This window comes from Lactuca virosa, chromosome 3, assembly GCF_052849685.1.
Source record: "Lactuca virosa cultivar CGN04683 chromosome 3, Lactuca_virosa_CGN04683_v6, whole genome shotgun sequence".
NCBI lineage: Eukaryota > Viridiplantae > Streptophyta > Magnoliopsida > Asterales > Asteraceae > Lactuca > Lactuca virosa.
The window spans coordinates 151303209-151325690 of record NC_136428.1 but is presented as its reverse complement, the minus strand read 5'-3'; the positions used below and the strand labels follow the sequence as shown (position 1 = coordinate 151325690).

Genomic DNA, 22482 nt, shown 5'->3' with positions numbered 1-22482 from the left:
TCAGGTGGATGATCGATTTGGTTTCCATTCGAATATATCATCTTAATTAATTAATATATTACTAGATATTAACGTATGCATTAAAATTCGATCAAAAACTAACTCGCATCAAATTAAGTAAAAAAGAAAAGCGATTGCACTCAATCAGGCGGATGATTCTATATCTTATCTCCACTTGTTTATTTCGCAATTTTCTACTAGGATATACGTCACGCCATAACGCAGCTCAGATGACCTCATTGCTCCATAATTACGATTTGTATGCCTATATAATTATGCAACTTATTGATAGATAACATATGACAAAAAACATATCTATCTTCTACAGTTCTACTTCCAATGGAGTTGGAGGGTTTTCATAAATGTGAAGCTAACTATGTGCCTTTATCACCAGTTAGTTTCTTAGAAAGAGCCGCATTCGTTTACGAAAAAGCATCATCTGTTATTTATGGTGATATGACATATACATGGAAAGAAACATACAACCGATGCATAAAACTGGCTTCTGCTCTCTCGATTTTGGGAGTTAACCATGGACAAGTTGTAAGTTTCCTGAGCTTTATATCATAACCTTTTTATTTTGTTATGGTTTCGATGTTACAGTATTATATATATGATTGATTCAGTTTACATATCTGGAGGTTTTGTGCAAGGCCAAATTTGTAAAACGTTTTTGATTTTAGTAAAAGAGAGAAATACAAGAACAATAGTTAATTAATTATAACATACACAGTATGTTTTTCGTATTTTGTTCTTATACCTCATATCCAAAGTCATCGAGATTATGAGAAAATCAACTCCCAATTTCTTAATAAGAAAAGTTCTTTATGTTAGAATGTCAACTCCTTTCTAGAAGCACATTATTTATATGGCATGCATAATAAATGTTTACAAGATGACGCGTAAAAAGATTAGTTCTTGCACGTAATTTGATTCCACTTACATAATATTTGTCTCATTTGTGGTGCTCCTATTAATGCATTTCACATTCTTAAATTCTGATCTAATCAGTAGCATCCATCCTCATCAATTTCTGACTTGTTCTTTCTTTGTTATTGATATCTTTTAACTTTTATGTGTTATTTAATCGATTGGTGGTGAGTCTGGACAAAGGAGGCCATCCTTTTGAGATGGATTTCTTTTTTTTTTTTTTTTAGAAACCGCGGAAATACATTAACCACTACCAAAAAAGAAAAGGGAATCGCAAAAAAATTACAAAATGTTAAAAGGACAACAAATCCAATTTGCCCAATTACACTTTCCAAAATTACCATATGTTAGTTTTGTATATGTCACGTGTTTATTAAGTTGTTAGAATTAGAAAGTTTGTTCAGTTACTTAAGTTAGTTGATGTTTAGTAATCATTTCGGTTTTTTAACACATTTCAATCAATGAAAAACTATCTTCATTCTTTCTTAGAGCAACTCCAACGTTGACACTACAAAAAAACACTAAAATGGTGGAAATTTCATACCAATTTTTTTTTCCCTCCAACCTCACACTAAAAAAATCTGCTTAAAAACATATATTTCATATAATAATAGCAAAGTAATATTTTTATGTTTATTTATTTATCAAATTATTATAGATATTATTATCTTTCTTGAAATAGTTCCATCTACGGTTTGATTTTTTTTTTGAACCGGCAAATAGATATAATATTAAGAAAAAAAAAAGTTTGTCTAGTGCATATTGCCTAATTTTCATTTCAGTTTTCCATCTCCAAATTTAGGGGTGGCAAATCAGGTCATCGTGTCGTGTTTTTGTCTAATACGACACGACACGACAATGTTTTTTGTAACACGGACACGACACGATACGATGTCGTGTTTTTTTCAACTAACACGAAAACGAACCGTTTAAAAAACAACAAACACGACACGAGATGACATAATATAACAATTAATTTATTTAATTAATACTTAATCATACATAACACGACAAACACGAAAAACACGACTGACAAATGCTAAATCGTTTGAATTTCGTGTCGAATTTTGAACACGAACACAACACGACACGACGTTGTGTTTTTTATACTTGACACAAACACGAATTCGAATTTCAGTTTCGTCCCAATTTCGTTTCGTGTCGTGTATTTTTGTCATGTCGTGTCATCAATTGTCACCCCTATCCAAATTGAAGAGCAAAATACACTTCGGGTCATCGAAGGAAAGAAGAAACTGAAACCACCACAGCGTTTCCATTTACGTTTCTGTTTTTCATCTTAAAAATGAAGAAGATTGAAAGATTTAATAATTGGGTTGTTAGAGTAAAACAAAAACTTAATTAGTAATTGGGGTCGACGGAGGAATGAAGAAATATTGTGGCGATGAAGAAGGCAATATCAAATACACATACACATACTACAAACTTTATCCATCTTCAACACGCAGAAGAAAGAAGCGACGATGAAAAATTCTTTATACCATTCAATTTTAATTGATCAAATAAACTATTTGTATATTTAATCAATATTATATTAGTTAATATATTTGCCGGTCGTGAACAGTGTAGCACCATTTTGGTGGGATACTGTTCATTCTCACCAAATTGGTGTTAAATATAGCGGTCGGTTGGAGTTTTTTTGACCAGCATATCACCATTTTGCTGGTCCGTTGGAGTTGGTCTTAGCATTGATTTATGGCATGGTATCAAATTCACCTTGAACCTTCTTCATCTTTTCATCAATGAGAGGTGATTCGTACACAACAATTTTTATCCATACACAACAATTCATGCTTTATGGAGTTGTACAATACAATACTTTAATGCACAAATTATTGTGTACGGAAAAAAATTGTTGTGTACGAATCAGTTCCCTTCATCAATCTTCTTCATTCTTTCTTTCTCCCTTTTACTATATGACAATCAGATGAAATTAATAACTCTCCTGTCATTAATGTTTCAAGTCCTTTTTTTCTTGGATCTTCTGATAATCCAATTCCATACTCATTTCCAATGTCTTTAATGGAATAGGTTTTAGTGCTTAGATGAGGTCCATGACTATTGCTTTATTTCCCAAAAACAAAATCAAATTTTTTGATGGCACAATCGTTCAACCCTTTGCCACTTCCTCTTCATGCCCAAGCTCAAGTTGGTTTCATGTCAATCAATAGTCATTAGTTGGATATTAAATTCTCTTGGCAAAAACATTGTTGATAAGTGTTCTTTTTCTTCAAGCTCAACGATATGAACAATTTGGTGGGGGTTTGATCAAATTCAAATCCTACAACGATTTTGCTCGTTATCTTGACGATCATATGATTTCCATATGATTTCTCATCTTACGTCGCCAAATTAACAAAAGTTTGGGACTAACTACATATCGTTCAATGTCTCCTTCCATGTTTATGTGGAGTTGTAGGAATCAATACATATCTTGAAAATCAATGTCTAATTCAACTTCCTTAAGCTTAAATGACGCCTAGTTGTTAGTTGGTAGCGAGTAGCAGGTAACTGGTAGCGAATAGCAGATAACGGATAGCTGGTAGCAGGTAACTAGAAGCCGCACTTTTTATTTGTTATATGAGTGTTTAACAAAAGTAGTTGGAAATTTTGAAATATGTAAAGTTACATAAAATGATAACTGTTTTAAAAAGACAAATATATAAATATATTTTTAAGGGCAATTCTGGAAATTGGTTTAAAAAACTCAGTAACGTTTTGTTAAATGCTACATCAAGTAGCTTTTAGATTTGAAGCATTTTTTTAAACTAAAAATTAAATGTTCGTACTGTCAAACGAAGTTTTTTGTTTAAACAATAACATTTTGTAAAATAAAACTAAAAACAAGAAGTTAAAGCTCTCAAACGCTTTCAAACGCATCCAAGGTCATTCGATGTCAAATCTTAATGATGAGCATTTCCCTGGCATTGCTACAACTTATTCTTTAATCGTTCATAAATCTTGATTTAAGACATAATAATATCACCTATATGTCTATTATAATTGATACAATTTTATCCTAACCATATTGATCTAGAATCTAAACTTTTCAACTTCCAATATTATTTAACTTATTAAATATAAAATATTAATATCATATTAATGATTTTTTTAAGTTATTAATGAAATATACTTAATTTCTTAATTTAAATAACATATTAAATGCAAAATATAAATTACACTTTTGAAATGTCAATATAATATATTTAATTTGTTAGTTTAAATGCACTTAAATCAAAATATAAAATAAGACAAAATTGCAAAAATTGTCCCTGCTGTTGGCAAATTTTTGTGTTTTTGGTCCAAAACGAAACGTTGGTGCACCACTGATCCAAAATTGGATCTTTCTATCGTTTTTGGTCCCTATCTACTTAAAAAGACCATTATGCCCTTATAGTTTGTTTTTCCGTTTTTTTATTTATATTAATGTTTTTAACTAATTGAAAATACAAACACACACACACATTCTCTCTCTCTCTCTCACTCTCTCTCTCTCTCTCTCTCTCTCTCTCTCTCTCTCTCTCTCTCTCTCCTCTTCCGTCTTTGACTTGTGAAAGTCAAATGGACTTATGAGGAAACATGCGAAAGCACTTTCCTTTCCATGATCAAATTGAAGCCATATACAAGTGAGTGAAAGAAAATTTATCAGTTCTTCTTTTTCTCCTCGTAACCATTCACCACCTCCATCTTCTTGAAATGGTGTTAAATATAGGGCATAACCCTCTAAAGCCTCACGAATCTACAACCCAAATTCATCAGTTCTGAAACACCACCATTTTACCACCCCCTTACCCCACCATAAGACCACCTTGCACCACCCTCTATTGACCATAATCACCACAAAATACTACCCAACCTTCACGTTTTCTGTTTACCTTTCTTCCTTCACTTCCGAGAACAAGCACCACCAAGGAGTTGTGGTGTTGTTGTTGTTGTAACCATCGAGCACTACTAAAAACCACCACCAGTGGCTTTTGACCACCATGAACCACACCAATAACCCACCACAAACTCCACCTTATATCCCCTACAGTTAGATTAATCAAACACCACCCAAGCACCCTCAAACACCACCAGTTGCCATCCACAGTTCCTCCAACCACCTCCTCTCACCAAGGTTGCCGGAAAAACGAGAAAGAAGGAAACCCGGCAACCCACTGCCACCATCCTCTATAACTGCTATTGCCGAAATCCTTTCCCTTTCATCTCCAACTCGTCACTTTCGTCGAACAGAAGCAGGAACGAAGTAGCAAGAGACCGCCGGAGCAGCTTCCTGCCACACGTCGCCACCAGCTGCCGCTGCAAATTTCTGAATCAAAATACAAATCCAGATAAATCATATCTAGTTGAGAGGATACGAAGTCGATTTCATGGATCTACGATTGACATTCCCCTCCTAATTCGAGTGGTCGATGACGGCGGCTTTAGGGTTCTTCAGTTGACGCTAACAAACCCTCATTCAACCTTCCTTTTTCAAAAAACAATCGTTTATTCTCTCTTCAAAAATTTCAAACAATCTATGCACAATGTCCCCTTAATCCTAACCCGAGAGAGAGAAATAGAGAGAAAGAGAGAGAGAGAGAGAGAGAGAGAGAGAGAGAGAGAGAGAGAGATGGGTGGGGTGGGGGGTGGGTGTGAGGGTAGTGATTTCTTTTTATTTTTCTTTTAGTTAAAATAATAATAAGTTAAATAAAATAAGTTAAAATGAAATATTTAAGGGCATATTAGTCATTTCAGGTGAGGTATGGACCAAAATACATCAAAATACCAACCATAGGGACCAAAAGCACACAAAATATCTGAAATTGGACCACTGATGCACCAACAGTTCGTTTTGGACCAAAAACACATAAATTTGTCAACCACATGGACAATTTTTGCAATTTTGTCATCAAATAAACTTAAAATTTTGAAAACAATTTTTTTTTTTCAAAATACTTAAAAGGATTAAATGTGTTAGATATCTAACTTAAATCGAAATATCAAATTAATTACAAAATATCCAAAACTATTTTTTATAATAACTAAAAAATTTTCAATGTGAGTTTTTAATCAATTAAGAATAATAGTCAAAGTAAGATGAAGTTTTAAGTTTTATGGTGTTACATTACAAACAAGTTGTGAGCACGTGTGGTTGAATGATGTGATCATAATAGATGTTTATCTTATAATATTTTTAAAATAATTAAAATATTATATATTAACTTAGTTACAAATCATTATTTCATAGTTTATGTTGAAAACATAATTATTCTTAAATAACATGTATTTCCCTAAATTTTAACTACATATTTTCATTATATGTAATGCATGAGTTGTATAGTATACATTCACCTAGTTTTATAACATGTCACTTGAAGGTCGAACAAGGTTTTAGCGCTACTATTAGTAATTAGTCACTTTCGACTTTTATTATCTTTAAAACAGGATAAATTTTCATTTAAATGAATTCAGACAGTACATCAATCGAAAAAGAAACCATTTTTATATATCTATAAATCATTTTATCTGGACATATATCATTATCTATTCAATATCACCATATTGATCTAGAACTTTATCAAATAACATAATACACGAAAGAACAAGAAATCACATAATGTTGTTAAATCATGTGTTTAACTAGTGTCATTAATATAAATTTGTTTACAATCTGATCTAAAGAAGAAGAAATCAATTGTGTGGTATTTTTGATCTATTACCAAGATGTTGTATATATATATAAAACTATAACTAACATTCTACATATAAAAATAATTATTTTTAATGCGGTGTTATAATCGGAATTTTAATAAAATTTTAGTGACAAAAAATAATTATTTTCCAAGAAATTGAAATTTGTAATTAATAATGTGTTTAATATGATAATACACAAAGAATTATTTTTCCAAAAAGCACATGGACGATTTCTGGTGGTAAATCAAAAGTGCCTTTTTCCTCACATGACCGTGCTCGCACACAAGTTTCATAAACGTAAGAAAGAGCTTATATATTATAACACTTAAAAGGCATAGAAACTTTTACACTTACAAAATTACTTATTTTCGGCCTCTCAAGTCCCACCTGTGTGGTACGACTTAAGCCCAATAAATTACTTTATCAAATTCATCAAATTATCTTACTATAAACACTAATGTTTCATTCATCTTAAGTCTATTTTGAGCATGTAATATATCAAAACGAATGCATCACATAAAATAACACAAATATATAATCGTCTATCTATTTTGATAATGCTTAGGGCTCGACATTCTCATTCAAAAAGAGAAAAAAAAAATCGATTTTTAAAATCGATTAAAACAATTTTTCAAAAACCGCTACACCACATAGATGAATAATGTAAAAGTTTACCCAAAAAATTTAGATAATTAGTGAGATAAATTTAAATCCTCACTAATTTATAATATACTTTAAATTTTTTATGTTCTGGAACACAAACACCAAAAAATAAAATACAAAAATAAAGATGGATTTAGATCTTTATATATATATATATATATATATATATATATATATATATATATATATATATATATATATATATATATATATATATAAGTTTAATTGAGAAAATATAAGAAAAAATAAAAGGTTGAACCCTCATATATATAATTATTGTGAAAATCACAACTAGGTCCCCATTAATTTCTGATTAATTCCTAGGCGCTACCGACAGATTAGAAGGCGCCTAACTATTAATCAATGCCAACAAAATTGACGAAAAATTCACTTTGAAGAAGTTCTATCTTAATAGAAACTATTTGACGAATGATTAGTATTGTATTAATCATATTAACATATTTTGTTATGATATTAGAATGTTTACGAACTTTGTGATTATATATATATATATATATATATATATATATATATATATATATATATATATATATATTAAAATTCAACGAAATAGCAATTTATGGTATCCGCTTAATCTATGATTAATCCCCGTCTTGCCGATTAATCTTTTAACCCGGTCATCCGACTAGCCAACGTCGAACGAATTTTTCAAGCTTGATATATATATATATATATATATATATATATATATATATATATATATATATATATATATATATATATATATATTTCAAAATACTAGTTTTAGGGTGGTTCAGCTATATACAACTCGATAAATTTTATGTTTTTTTCTTTTTATAATTTAATAGATATAAAATTAATTGATTAAATAAATGATTCATGCCTAAAGAAAGAAATGTAAAAAGTTAGGCAGTAAATAAAAGTTACAACATTTATATGTAACTAACTCTTTGGTTTGACGGAAAGGAAAGGGCATTCGAGAAATGACTAATCGTATGGAAAACTTTTGTTTTGAACGGCAAGCTGGCATTAAAACACAAAATAAACTAGTCAGGGGCTAGGAGGTACAAAACAAGAAAAAACATTCTAAATAAAAGAAACAAACAAAGCTAACAAAAGAACAGCTAAGTTATAGCCTACAATAACATTCTAAAATCGGATCACAACTCCATTCACTCCATCTTAGCACCTGTCCTTTTCTATTCCTTGCATTGATCCAAAGAAGCGATAACGATTGTACCTCATAAACCAGCGCCACGTGTGGTTTTGGATTTGGGTTTGAAGAATGGGCTTTAGAGTTCCTGTATCTCCAAATCACCCAAAGAAATACCAACATTATACCCTCGTGAATATTTGCCAGCCTATGGTGACCCCCGAGCTTTGCTTTACATTCTAACAAATCGCGTAACGAGTTTAGAGGATAGTCCAACAGCCGCCACCATGTACATACTTGTTGCCATACTATATTTCCTTGCATTTCAGCATAAATCAAAGAAAAAAATAAAACTGTATAACTAATTTCGAAATCCGATGATAAAAAAATTATGTATGTACATTTCATATAACATAATTTACACCAAAATTTATAAAAACAAGAAAATCTTTAAAGTCTATGGATAATAAAGATATAAAAAGGTTTCAAAAATTAATTATATAGAAAATACCTATTTTTATAAAAATGAATTAGCAAAAAGAATTGAAAAAAAAAAGTTGTAAAGGTTCTACAAAAAATATTTATGAAAAATATTAAGTTTTAAAACAAATATGTAAAAAATGTTGAAATTCTTTTTGTAAGAAACGTTTGGAATATACAGATATTGTACAAAAAATGTAATAAATATAGTTGTACAAATTTATAAAAAAAAAACATATAAGTTAAGTTTAAAAAAAAAGGTTGTGGACAAAAGTGTTAAAAATAATTTAAAATTATAGAAATGATAAACCAAATTTGTCAAAACAAAACTTTAGGCTAAAACATTAAAAGATGGAAAAGTGGAAGGGTCTAAACAGATTTAGATAAAGAAGGATTCGAACCTTATCTTACCAAGGTCAAACTGATGTGGCATATATATATATATATATATATATATATATATATATATATATATATATATATATATATATATATATATATATATATATATATATATATATATATATATATATATATATATAGGGAATGGTTATTTGGAAAACAAAAAAACCCTAAAAAAACCCTAAAAATCATAAAAATGCATAAAAAAAATACCTAGACATTTTTTTGAATTTTTTTATCAAAAAATCGCAGCTTTTTTGACAATTTCGCTGAAAAAAAAAAATTTATGTGCATACTTATTTTTATGTTTTATTTCTAAATAATCGATTCACATATAATATGTTTTTTTTATTATTTGAAATTTATGTTCGTTAACTAAAAATAATAGTCTTAGTTACTTATTTGTATATATGTTTCGGTATAAATTCGAGTTTATTTACATTTCGATATAAATTTTGTATATTTTTTCGTGATTATTAAATCTATACTTTTTCTATGTATACTTTGGTCCAATTAATACGTTTTCATACGATAGTATAAGTTGGTTAGCTAATAATATCGACTTTGTATGTTTATGTACCAACAACTAAAAACATATTTAATCAATACAAGCATCAAAATTTAATTTATATATCGAATTTTCATTGTTGCAACACACCGCGAGAAAGTCTCTAGGTATTACTATTTGTGTGGGGACATTGTTTTTGGCTTCGTCCCATACGTGGCATATGTAGTGTCAGGATCGTCTCAACCCGTTTGGGGGCTCTAAGCGAACCAAAAGTTGGGGCCCTTTCATAAATACAATTAAAGTCATTTTAATTTTGTTCATTATTAATTTCAACATTAGACATAATTTTTCTTTTCCTTTTTAATTAAAGCTCCTTATTCATTATTTCTCTAAGAAATAATTTTTCTTTTCCTTTGACAACAACTATCACCAAGACAAAAAAAAGCCAACTGGAAAGTAAGTAAGTCATTAACGCATTATAGATTGGAAATACCTACTTTGCCTGCTTGGCAAAGTAAGTTCTTGAGAATTCTTGAGTCTTGACAACTGAAATTCATTCCAATAATCCAACCAAAATCGTTCCAATATCCAAAATCCAAAGCTGATTCCAATATCCAATATCTAAAGTCGAAACCTAATTCAAAAATCCAACTTGACACAGTCATAATTAAAAAAATTAAACTATATTAACCCTAATAGATAGTCTAATCGAAAAAGAAGAATCAACAATTGAGTTATTAGTTATTAGTATGGAATATGGAGAAATAAAGAATCAAAGGAAGATAATACCGCTTCTGATTCAAGAATGGACTTATGTAGAATCGATTTTTGAGCAGTCAAGATTGAAGAAGCGTTTTTTTTCGATTTTTGATCAAATCAAGATTCAAGAATCGATTATTTTTCAGACTTCTGAGCCAGGAAGAAGAAGAAATCGAGAACACATAAGAAGAACAGTCGTTTAGAATTCAATTGGGAATCGACGCGCGTGTCTACGAATGGAGAATAGGAAAATCGTCATTCGTCCATTAACTAATCGACATTTGGGTTAAGGTTAAGTGGGGCCCCTTAGGATTGGGGGCCCTAAGCCTTTACTTAATTTCAATGAATGTAGAGCCGACCCTTTGTAGTGTGAGTGTGTTACTAACTTCATGATGGATACACTTTGACTAACAAACATGAAAGATCAAACACGTATAAAACCTAATTTGTTAAAGACTTAGAAGTTAAAACCCAATTATATATTAAGCATTTTTTGTGTTTGTATTCAAATAATGACTTTTACTAATTGGAAGAGTTATTATTATTATTATTATTATTATATATATATATATATATATATATATATATATATATATATATATATATATATATATATATATGAGAACAAATGATCTCCAGCCTAGCTGGTAGTGATGTACCGGGTTTATAACCCACAGTGGGGTGAGGTTGGATGTTCGAATCTTTGGGACTCCATAAATCCTCTTTAAATGCTCCTTGTGGGGGAATTTTCCCTAGAAATCCCGTTAGGGGCTGGGTTTGCCCGCTTTGCGGAGCTCGAACCTGGGGTGTACGTTTAAAAGTACGTGTAGTCTCCGTTAAATCATTTACCGTTTCCAAAGTACGTGTTGTGCACCCTACCAATGTGAGTGTAATAATGTTTGTGTATCTCCCATGTTGTGACGATTTATGTGAATGAGGGGTATATATATATATATATATATATATATATATATATATATATATAAATATATATATATATAACTAAAATGCAGTTTCTGAATATAAGTTAGTGTAGCTACGAGTTTAATATTTTATGCACAATGTATAGATATGTTAATGTGTGAAGTTCAATTTTAATCATTTAAATTCGTATGACATATCACTTGCAACCCCTCTTTTTAGTAAAATAATATTTTCATCTTTTTACTTTTTAAAATATCATTTTCATCTTTTATTTTCTAAATTTTCGTGTTTATCATCATGTCCCCGTGTGTGTGTGTGTATATATATATATATATATATATATATATATATATATATATATAACATGATTTTCATCATTTACTTTCCTAATACGCAAAAAAACACGTAAAAACATCGCGGCTAAGCGCGGACTCAATTACTAGTTATTATTTAAATCATAAAAGTACTAAGACAAATTTTCAAAAATAGTCTTTATGGTTTTCATTTTTTCCCTAAAATAGATCTTATACAACTTGTTTTTTGTGTTAATGGTCCCTTTAGAGCAAATATTGCACACCATCAGTCCTTATGATTAACATCATTACATTTTTCTATTTAATATAACTAGATTATAACCCGCGTTAAACGCGGGGAACGCATTAAAAAGTACAAATCGTTGAAGAACATATTTGTATACAACTTTTTATGTTAAAAAGAATTGGATGCGTTAATGGGTTAAAATTAATTTATTCAATTCTTCAATGCATATATTAAACAAAATTAATATCATAAAACAAAATAAGAGATGAGTTGACGATTAAAAAAATTAACGCTACCTTTGATATCTTTTTCATCCGCCACTGATTACCACGGTGAATAACATCTTTAACATGACCGTCAAACAATACAAAAGAAGCAGACGTAGTTTCATATTAAACACAAATTACGACCCTCACCCTAAAAATTATAAAATGACACTTTAACGGACAATAAAATAAAATTCGAAACATTCGAATATAGATTAATAGCACAAGAACTTTACAAATGTAAAATTATGAACCTACTTGCTGTAAACATCAGAAACTCCACCACAAGCATCACAAGTAAATGCTTCAGCATTAGGGCATCCACAATGCATTGAACTCCATAGAGTTCAATGGATTGCAACATCATCTTTCTACAATCCATACAACTCTCATTTTTTTTCCTATAATGCATTGAACTCTAAAAAGTTCAATAGAATGTTACAAAATGTAATTTATAGTAAATATTTAAAAATTAAAAACTTTCCTTTTTCCCATTGAAGAGTTCAGTGGCCATTGAACTTCAAATACATTGAATGCCAAGGTGGCATCTCACAATGGTAGAGTTTCATTCATTGAATGACACATAGACTTGCCACCTCATTCAACACTCTCATTGAACTGACCATTGTAGATGCTCTTAGTATCATCATCATTCTTACTTACCTTTTTTGAACAGTCACGACAATAAAAAAGAATATCAGCCTTCGTCTAAATCTAAACCGATGATAGTAGCAATGATGGACAAACCAATTTCCTATTTCATAAATTTTTTAAATAATATATAAAAAAACATTCATATATATTCATTGTGTTATGCGCCATAAATTTATAAAATTAATTGAAAAATATTAATAATATTAAGTATACCTCATTGTAATCTAGAATATCATTAATGTTCTTGATTGGAAAACGAATGTAGTAATCCTCTGCCTTGGCCACAACAGTATCAGTGTTAAGCTGTGTAGTACTAATGGAAGACTTAACATTCAAATCCATATCAACAATACTACATATAAGATGAAAAAAATGAAGAAGTTAAGCAATATAAATAATTAATGATTAAGAATAAGGAAAAACAAACATTAAACTATTAATTAATGATAAAAGACATACGCTTTTTTGAATTATAAAATGTGAGACATGTCATCATTAATATGCAATCTCGACTCAAACAAACAGTTACCCACCTGAGGCTGACCTGAAAATAACAATTAAAGTTATAAATTAATTTATCTTATAAATAAAATATTAATGTAATGACCTGTACATTTATAATAAAAAAAATATTTTTACCACCCCAAGTTTTGAGCTTTGCCATACGTAGGAGGATGATAACACCTACATTATCGTTTTGATGTACACAAATCATTTTACAACAAATATGTATAATAAGGCAATATTAGAAGTACATTGCCTTTTTTTTTACCTTTGGACAAAAAAGCATATGTTGATGGAGAAACAGACACAAACATATATTAAAGAAATATATGAATCAGTCCCAAAAAAATAGTTTTTACTACAAGGGTAAATAAGTCATTTTAAAGAAAAAATAGATGTAGACACTAAACCTTTTAGGAAGGTACTCCACTTTTACTTTTCTTTATTTTTATTTTCATCTGATCCAAACACATAACTAATTAAACTGAATTTTACATCATCAAATACGAACACAAAATCCAATCCAAACATACACACACACACACACTAAAACACAAACAGACACACACAACAAGGGTAAATAGGTCATTTACAACAAGTATGTATAATACGACAATATTAAAATTACATTTGCATTTTTTACCTTTGGACAAATATGCATATGCTGATTGAGAAACATAGACAAACACATATATTATAAACCATACGAATCATTCCAATTAAACGTAGTTTTTACAACAAGCCTAAATAAATCATTTTTAAGAAATAACATATGTAGACACTAAACCATTCGGGAAGGTACTTCGTTTTTACTTTTTTTTTCATGCAATCCAAACACATAATCCAATCCAATTAACGCAGAACTAATTAAACTGAATTTTACTTCATCCAATCCAAACATATACATACACATACACACACACACACACAGAGAGAGAGAGAATAGAAATCCATTTATCAAAAACCCACTAATAAACCATTAATACATATATTAAACACATAAACTATAATCATATGTACCCTTGTGGCCATGGAGGTTCGCCTGCAATGACTCTAGAGCATGAGGCAAAGCCTCATTTTTGCAGCGTGGGATTAGTCGGTGCGCGAAAGTTGGCCCGAAAACCCTAGTTAGGGAAGTTCCCTTTCCAAAAAAAACTATAATCAGATGTAAGAAATTAATCAACAAATCAAAAAAAAATTGCTAACCTTATGAAGCTGGTATTCGAACGTGATGCTGCAAACTCCAGATTTCACGAAATTGTGATAACAACTTAATGAGATTATACTTATACATAATTTTGAACAACAATTTTAGAAAGGATATGAAGAAATTAATACTGTGATTCTTTTTTTTTGAACCGGCAAATACAATATATAATCTACTCCTAAACTAACACTTAAATCCACCTATGTCCACGACGGGACTTGAGTCCTCGACCCCAAGGAGGGAGGACACCACCTGATACCGCTAGGCTAGAAGCCCTTTGGTTAATACTGTGATTCATATCATACTATTTTGAATTCTTTGATTTCAAATTCTATAATTATGAAAGGTATATACAAATTACTTGATTTTAAAAAAGGAAGGAACCATATTTATGTTTTGACAATTATGTTGACATTTATTTCACTTCAATACATTCCAATTAAAAATTTCAGTCACCATTAATAAGTTTTCAACTTTCCAAACATAGTCAACTTAATTTAATTAATGTTAATTTTATTGTATTTTATGATAACGTCATCAAAATGATTCAATGGTTGAAATTAATCAAGGAAACACAATGAATGGTCCTGATTGTTGAAGGTGATGTCATCAGGTTTCTCTTTTAATATATATAGAGATATAGAGATATGAAAAGACTATATTGCCATATTTTATTTAATTATTAAAATGTGGGTATCTCTCTCTCTCTCTTTCTCTCTCCCTCCCCTCTCTCTCTCTCTACAATACCCATCTTCCATCTAGTTTTAACACATAAAAATACCACCACCACCGACTGGATATATGAACACCAGCACCAGCACCAACTGCCGACACCGTTGTAGACTTGTTCGTCGGACCACCGTCGATACCACCCTTTTTTTCTTTCTTTCTGTTTCTTCGATGGCCACCTTTCTCTTTCTCTCTCTTTTACTACAACGAATGCCTCAGGCGGTCAGAGATCATGAAAACCCTAAGGCCGACGTTAACAGTAGCGGTCAGAGGATCAGTTTACTGTGTCGCCTCCCTCTCAAATATGATGTAGGTTGCAATGTCGCCCCTCTTTTTCGTCAACTTACAGCCTAGAGAAAACCTAATCCACTTACAACGCCATCAAAGTTCTTGAAAACTCGAATCCACCGCCACCACAAACCCTAAACCGGTGAATGTGAGATCGAGGCAGTGGCGCAAAAACTCTACTAGTTGGCTCCTTCGACTGATTAAGCCGTAGAACAAGGACCGCTTCGGTGGTTTCTTACGTCAAAGGGTTTTCATATTTGATGACGTTATAGATCTGGCTAGATGACGACGATGGAGGTGGTTCAAATCTACATCGTTGGGGTTAGTTTGGGTAGTCTGGCATCGTCGAATGTTTTGTCCTCTTTTTTCTTCTGTGACGATGTCATTGTCAGATAACGCAAGGGTTCCGACGAACGGTAGTTGTCCAGGGATGATGGTGATCTGATAGCGGTGGTGGCTGGCATTTAAATGATGGTTTTGTAAATGTCATATGTCAATTTTCATGAGTTTCAAACTTGGTTATTCCCGGTTTTTGGTCATTCGTTTTTGGTATAAAGATCATAGCATTCCACACTTTCTGTTAAAGAACATTTTGTTTTATATGATTGAACGTAAGGGACGTTGAGTGCAAAGTGGGCAGCGGCATAGAACCCAATTTTTTATTATATATATATATATATAAGTCAAGATCAAATAAGAAGGAAATTTTTGGTAGGAATGTAAGAAGTTTTTTTTCTACATATTTTTTTCGCGAACAAACAAAATGAATCATTAGATGATTCACAAGAAAAAATTCTCAAAAAAACATCTCGATGATTTATTTATACAATGATTTTGTTGTTATTCACTAAAATTGTCATAAAAGTGAATTTTTTCTTAATTTACTTAAAAATGAATCATAAAGATGTTTTTTTGGGAATTTTTCTTGTGAATCATCTTACAAATGAATCATCTAGTGATTCATTTATTTTGTTCGTCAAAAAAATATGTAGAAAAAAAACTTCTTACCTTCCTACCAAAAAAAATTTCTTACCGGATCTATATCCTATATATATATATATATATATATATATATATATATATATATATATATATATATACATAAAATAACTATAGGGACCTTTTTTTTTCTGGCTTGTCCAGAGCCTTTGAGGATATTTAATTCCTTAGGACTGTTGGGTTAATCGGATTTATAAGTGCATGGATATTTTGGGAAAAAACCTTTTTTTATTTTAAGTATTTGATTTGGATTAGGAAGTTGTCTGCTTGCTTAACAAGTATTACGTATTGGTTTAGGTTACTGCTTTCATTAATATAAATAATGACATATATGCGTTAGTTTAGAAAGAGATTTACAACAATAAAATCCTTTGTCACAGTTTTTCATGTTCCTCCTTTGTTTTGGTCTTGGACATCAAGGTATTATCAGTTTAATATCTTACACTTGGTATTAAAGCCTAGGGCTCGTGAAGACGTAGGGCGGCTGGTTTGAGAGTCGGTTTTAAGAAAAGTGTAGCTCGTTGTTGCGGGGCAAATACAGCGGGAACCGGGTTTGGTTTAAGGGGGGTGTGGATTGCTTTTTAGTGCGACTTGAAGCATCTCACCAGCAGCCCCGATTTTTGTTGATCGGGCTTGTTCTAAGGTAGAGAGAGACTAACCGGAGGCGCAGAATAAACGGACGGGAAGACGTCAAAGTGGCTAACTTTGATTCGGTTCGTTTTGTTGTTCGGTGGAAGAGTGTTCTCAGAACAAGCTTGATTAAAGAGTTCAGGGTGGTGGTCAAAGGGATTGCATGGTTCTTGATCGGTTTGTTCGTGATAAGGGGATACCGATGTAGGTGCGTCAAAAGCGGGCTAGAAGGATCCGTCAAAGCAGGTAGCTTTGGATTCATTTCGTTTGGCATATTGAAAGAAAACGGTGAAGCGGGTGGTTTTGTTTTCTTAGTCGGTGGAGATTCCTCTTTGAAGAACGGTAATCGAAACAAAGGAAGAGATTGGAGAAACAACACGGTGTGAACATTAGGGCGGTCGAAGTTCAAATCGGAAGGCTTTGGATCTGGCTGGGAAGAGGTCGTGAATCCGAGAAAAGCCTAGATGGTAATAAACGTATCCAACGGGATGTCATGGTACATGTTACATGTGTTGTAAATAATCAAAAGGGTACGAATGACTTTGGACGTGACCAAGATGGAGGTTGGGTGTCCGGGAAAATTCGGGATGGTTCGAAAAGGTGATCAAACGTTGTAGTGAACGAGATGTATGACCAATCCGATTAAGGGGGTGATTGTTGGGTTAGTCGGATTTATGAGTGCAGGGGTATTTTAAGAAAAACCTTTTTTATTTTTAGTATTTGATTTAGATTAGGAAGTTGTCTGCTTGCTTAACAAGTGTTACGTATTGGTTTAGGTTACTGCTTTCATTAATATAAATAAGGACATGTATTCTTTAGTTTAGATAGAGATTTACAACAATAAAATCATTTGTCACAGTTTTTTCTGTTCCTCTTTTGTTTTGGTCATGGACATCAAGGTATTACCAGTTTAATATCTTACAAAGACCGACCATACATCGACCATACGGCTGAATTTTTTATTGTATCATTGAAATGTTTCATTCTGAAAGTGTATTATGACTTTCAGTGAATCCAAGCAAGTAAAAAAAACTTTTTGCCAAAAAAAACACCACCTAAAACTCAAATATGATAAAGCCAAATCAAATACTCATCAAATATGAGATTAAAAAAAAATTGAAAACGAGATGGTATGAACACAATGGTAAAGTGGATAAAAAAGATGAACATAAGGTGGATGTGGATGTGGATGTGGATACAAGCAAATCACTCATATCTTATATATGTCATGTCATCCTTATCGGATATTCTTTAATAGGATACACGATAAATTAAATTAAGGAATTGCTAGTAGTCATTATCAACGATAACGGCAGCATGTACTTTACTTTATTGACTATTGACAACCATTAACCAAAGAATGTTGACATAGTGACATCGAAGAAGTAAACGGTCAATAATGTGTTTGTATGTTAAGCCCGTTTTCTTTACGTATAAAATTTCATGCGAAACTAATTTGTTAAATACTCCATAAATACAATACACAAATGCAAGGTTGTTAATATTTGTAATATCTTTATAGCTTAGTCATATAATTGCAATTATCTTTAATTTCTTTTGGAGTCCGGTTTGTTGATCACAACTAGGTTTAATATGGCTGGGTTACAAATGTTGGGTGTTTGGGTAAATAACACCATTTTTTTGTGGGCTACAAATTTTTTGGAAAAGAAATGTCTTGAAATAATATTTTGTTTTTTGATTTTTACCTACTATGTCACACTAGTAGTTGAGCTTGTGCTTTGCTGTTAGTTTTTATGTGTTTTTGTTGTATATTAGGAATAAGAATTAATTAAACCAATATAGTATATCACAACTTCTTGCATTATCATACATATAATATAATTTTTTAAGTTAAAGAATAAAAATTATTAAAGAAAATCAGATTAGATAAACACAAAAATTTAGAAAACGAAAGTGGTAAGAACAACAGTTTACAGAGTTCAAAGTTGAGAGGTCAAAATAGCATTTAAAAAAATAGAAGAGTGGAAAATGCATTTTATAAAGTAGAGGAGGGAAAATTCATCTTTTCTTTTTGGTTTGTCTCAAAATAATAGTTCACTTCTAAAAATAAATAACATTTTTACCAACATATTCTCTCATTATTACTTAACCAACTAAGCATTTAATGGAACATTAAATGCAAAGTAAGAACAAAATTGTCATTTTATTATATAAAGTTAATGGTAATTAATGATTTTTTAATCTGTGTGTTTTTTGTCTGTGGATAATAATTTTGGGACGGAAGGAGTTGACTTATAGAATAACTACAATATGTTGTATCTTGTATGGAGCAATTTCTTTAAGTGTAAGAATCAAATCTCAATGAATCGTTTTGGATGTAGCAAAACAAGTGAGAACGATTTTACAAGTCAATGCTTGTTTCCGGTTTCTTTTGAATTTTAATCACAACACATATATCAAGTGTAATATGTATAATATCTTAAAATAACAATTTAACTTTTTTTGAGTAAAAATATTTGACAAATATGTAAGTATATTAGGTGAATTTCAATTACCAGACCGTTTTCTTAGCTAAACTTTTAATTATACATTTATACTAACTAAGCTCACAATGGAAAAAAACTATATTTTAAATTAAATATTTTTATTATGAATTTAAAAATGACCCCTTAAGTCTTTAACTATATATCCTAATTTTTTAATGCTCCTAACAATAACATAATGTCATTCTAGGTAGCCGCTTTGGCTCCAAACGTACCTGCCCTCTATGAGCTGCATTTTGGGGTTCCAATGGTCGGTGCGATCCTTTCTGCACTCAACACAAGTCTCGATCCACTCACATTAGCAATCACACTCCAACAACTGGAACCCAAAATCATATTTGTTCATCACCAACACATTCAAACTGTTCTTGAAGCATTCCGGGTACTATCGCTGGAAAAACCAGCAACACCACCACCACGCCTAGTTCTCATAAGCGGAAAACACTCTGACACTGTCCCATCAAACACTCTCTGTTACAACGATCTTCTTTCTTTAGGAAAACCCGATTTCAAGATCATAAATCCAAATGATGAATGTGATCCAATTTCCATAAATTTCACTTCAGGCTCAACCGGGAAGCCCAAGGGGGCTATATATAGCCATAGAGCGGCGTACTTAAACTCTTTGGCAGTTATCTTCAGATACGATATGAGAAAAAGGCCAGTTTTCTTATGGTCGGTGGATATGTTTCGCTGCAACGGGTGGTGCTTTCCATGGGTGGTGGCGGCATTGGGTGGCACTAATATTTGCATTAAAGAAGTCACAGCGGAGATTATCTTTGATTCTATTGTGATCCATAAGGTAACGCACTTGTGTGGTTCGCCTACCATTTTAGACAAGATAGCAAGTTCCAAAGCCAAGGAACAGCAACCTATTCCATCACCAGTTGATCTAATTGTGGCCGGACCTTTGCCACCATCGGATATCATTTTGAAAGTTGAGAGGATGGGATTCAACATTCACCATGGCTATGGAATGACAGAAGCTCTCGGACCCATGACTCATACATCTTTGAGAACAAATAACAAAAAAGAAAATGAGAACATGATCATAAGATGTCGCGAAGGAACTCACAACATTTTAATGGAAGATGTCGATGTGAAAGAACCAGAAACAATGATCAGTGTACCATTAGACGGAAAGACAATCGGTGAAGTTGTGTTTAGAGGCAATGTTATAATGTCGGGGTACCTTAAGAACATGGAAGGGACACAAAAGGCGTTTAAGGGCGGGTGGTATAGAACTGGGGACTTTGGTGTTAGAAACCCTAATGGTGACATAGTAATCAAGGATCGAGTATTGGATGGCATTGTTTCTGAAGGAGGCATTGTGAGCACACTAGAGATTGAACAAGTTATAAAGAGTCATCCCTTCATAAAAGAAGTTGCAGTTGTTGGGAAGCCAAACCACATTGTTGGTCAAAGTCCTTCTGCATTTGTGACACTGAAAGATGACTGTTCTTTAAGTAGCAACGATATCATCAAGTTTTGTGAGGAAGAATTGTTGCCTCGGAATATGATCCCTATAGACGTTGTATTTGGGATTTTGCCCAAAAATTCCACGGGCAAAATTCTAAAATATGTTCTTAGGGAAAAAGCCAAGACCATTGAGACTATCACCTTGATGAATGGACATTGAGTTTCATATGATATTAACTCCTCCTTGTTTGGTATCTATGTCAAATAAGATATTGGGTGTAATTGTTTGGTATCTATGTCAAATAAGATATTGGGTGTAATACCTCTGTAATACACGGGTAGATTGAATAAAAAGTTCAATATCAAAATGTAAATTTTAAGCATTTTCTAAAGTAAAATAAATAAATAAAATCAAAATTTCGTTAGTCCAATAAAATAAGATTTCTCATCCATTATGCACGGGCGGAACACAGACATTAAAACTAGGGGGGCCAGAGATAGAAGAGGTGAGGCACATCCGAATGAGATATAAGATTTGATTTTGAATCATTGTAACTAAATTTATATATTTGTCGGTATTATTTCAACTCCAACAACCATAATAAAAAAGCAACAAAGTATAATATCTTATCTCCATTTACACAATAAAACATTCTATCAAAACTTGTCATTTCAAAACGATCAGTTACATTTTTTTTATAAACTTGAGGTCTTGACAAACTTTATTACTAAATATTAATAAATATGTCAACATACTTTTAAAATTAGTTCAAAATTAATTCGCAATACATAAAAGTCAAATGAATATCAAATTAGAAGTCTCCTATGATAAGAAATAAGTAACAAGTAACAACCTATATATATATATATATATATATATATATATATATATATATATATATATATATATATATATATATATATATATATATATATATATATATTTAATAAAGAATGAAAATAATATAAAATAAACAAAATGATATAAAGTTTGAATAGAAAAAAGCTACTTGCAATATCACCACATCACCATACCCTAGACAATGAAAAGAAAAGCAACTGTCTTTTTATCCTAGAAAGATCTTCTTATATTCTCATATTTTTAAGCCTGTATACTTATCATTCACAACACATTTTCCCTAAAGTCTAATAGTTTAGAGAGATGGAAAAGAAGATTATAATATCACAAATTTCAATTTAAATCAAAGAATATACTGAGATGCAAAGGAGTCGATGAGAGTGGAGTA

At 31.3% G+C, this 22482-nt stretch overlaps 1 protein-coding gene across 1 annotated transcript; it reads left to right on the top strand.

Annotated features, from left to right (window-relative positions):
* Window positions 1-303: 303 nt before the first annotated feature.
* LOC145166716 (butanoate--CoA ligase AAE1-like) lies at window positions 304-21618 on the top strand. Its single transcript, XM_079085742.1, has 2 exons — window positions 304-543; window positions 20007-21618. Exons 1-2 carry the CDS (start codon window positions 340-342, stop codon window positions 21453-21455), a joined length of 1653 nt encoding a protein of 550 aa, XP_078941868.1. The 5' UTR covers window positions 304-339; the 3' UTR covers window positions 21456-21618.
* Window positions 21619-22482: the final 864 nt, after the last annotated feature.

Coding starts and splice junctions, on each gene's coding strand:
- LOC145166716 (XM_079085742.1), top strand. CDS start 340: ATGGAGTTGGAGGGTTTTCATAAATGTGAAGCTAACTATGTGCCTTTA. Junction 544..20,006: donor GAGTTAACCATGGACAAGTT/GTAAGTTTCCTG, acceptor ATGTCATTCTAG/GTAGCCGCTTTGGCTCCAAA.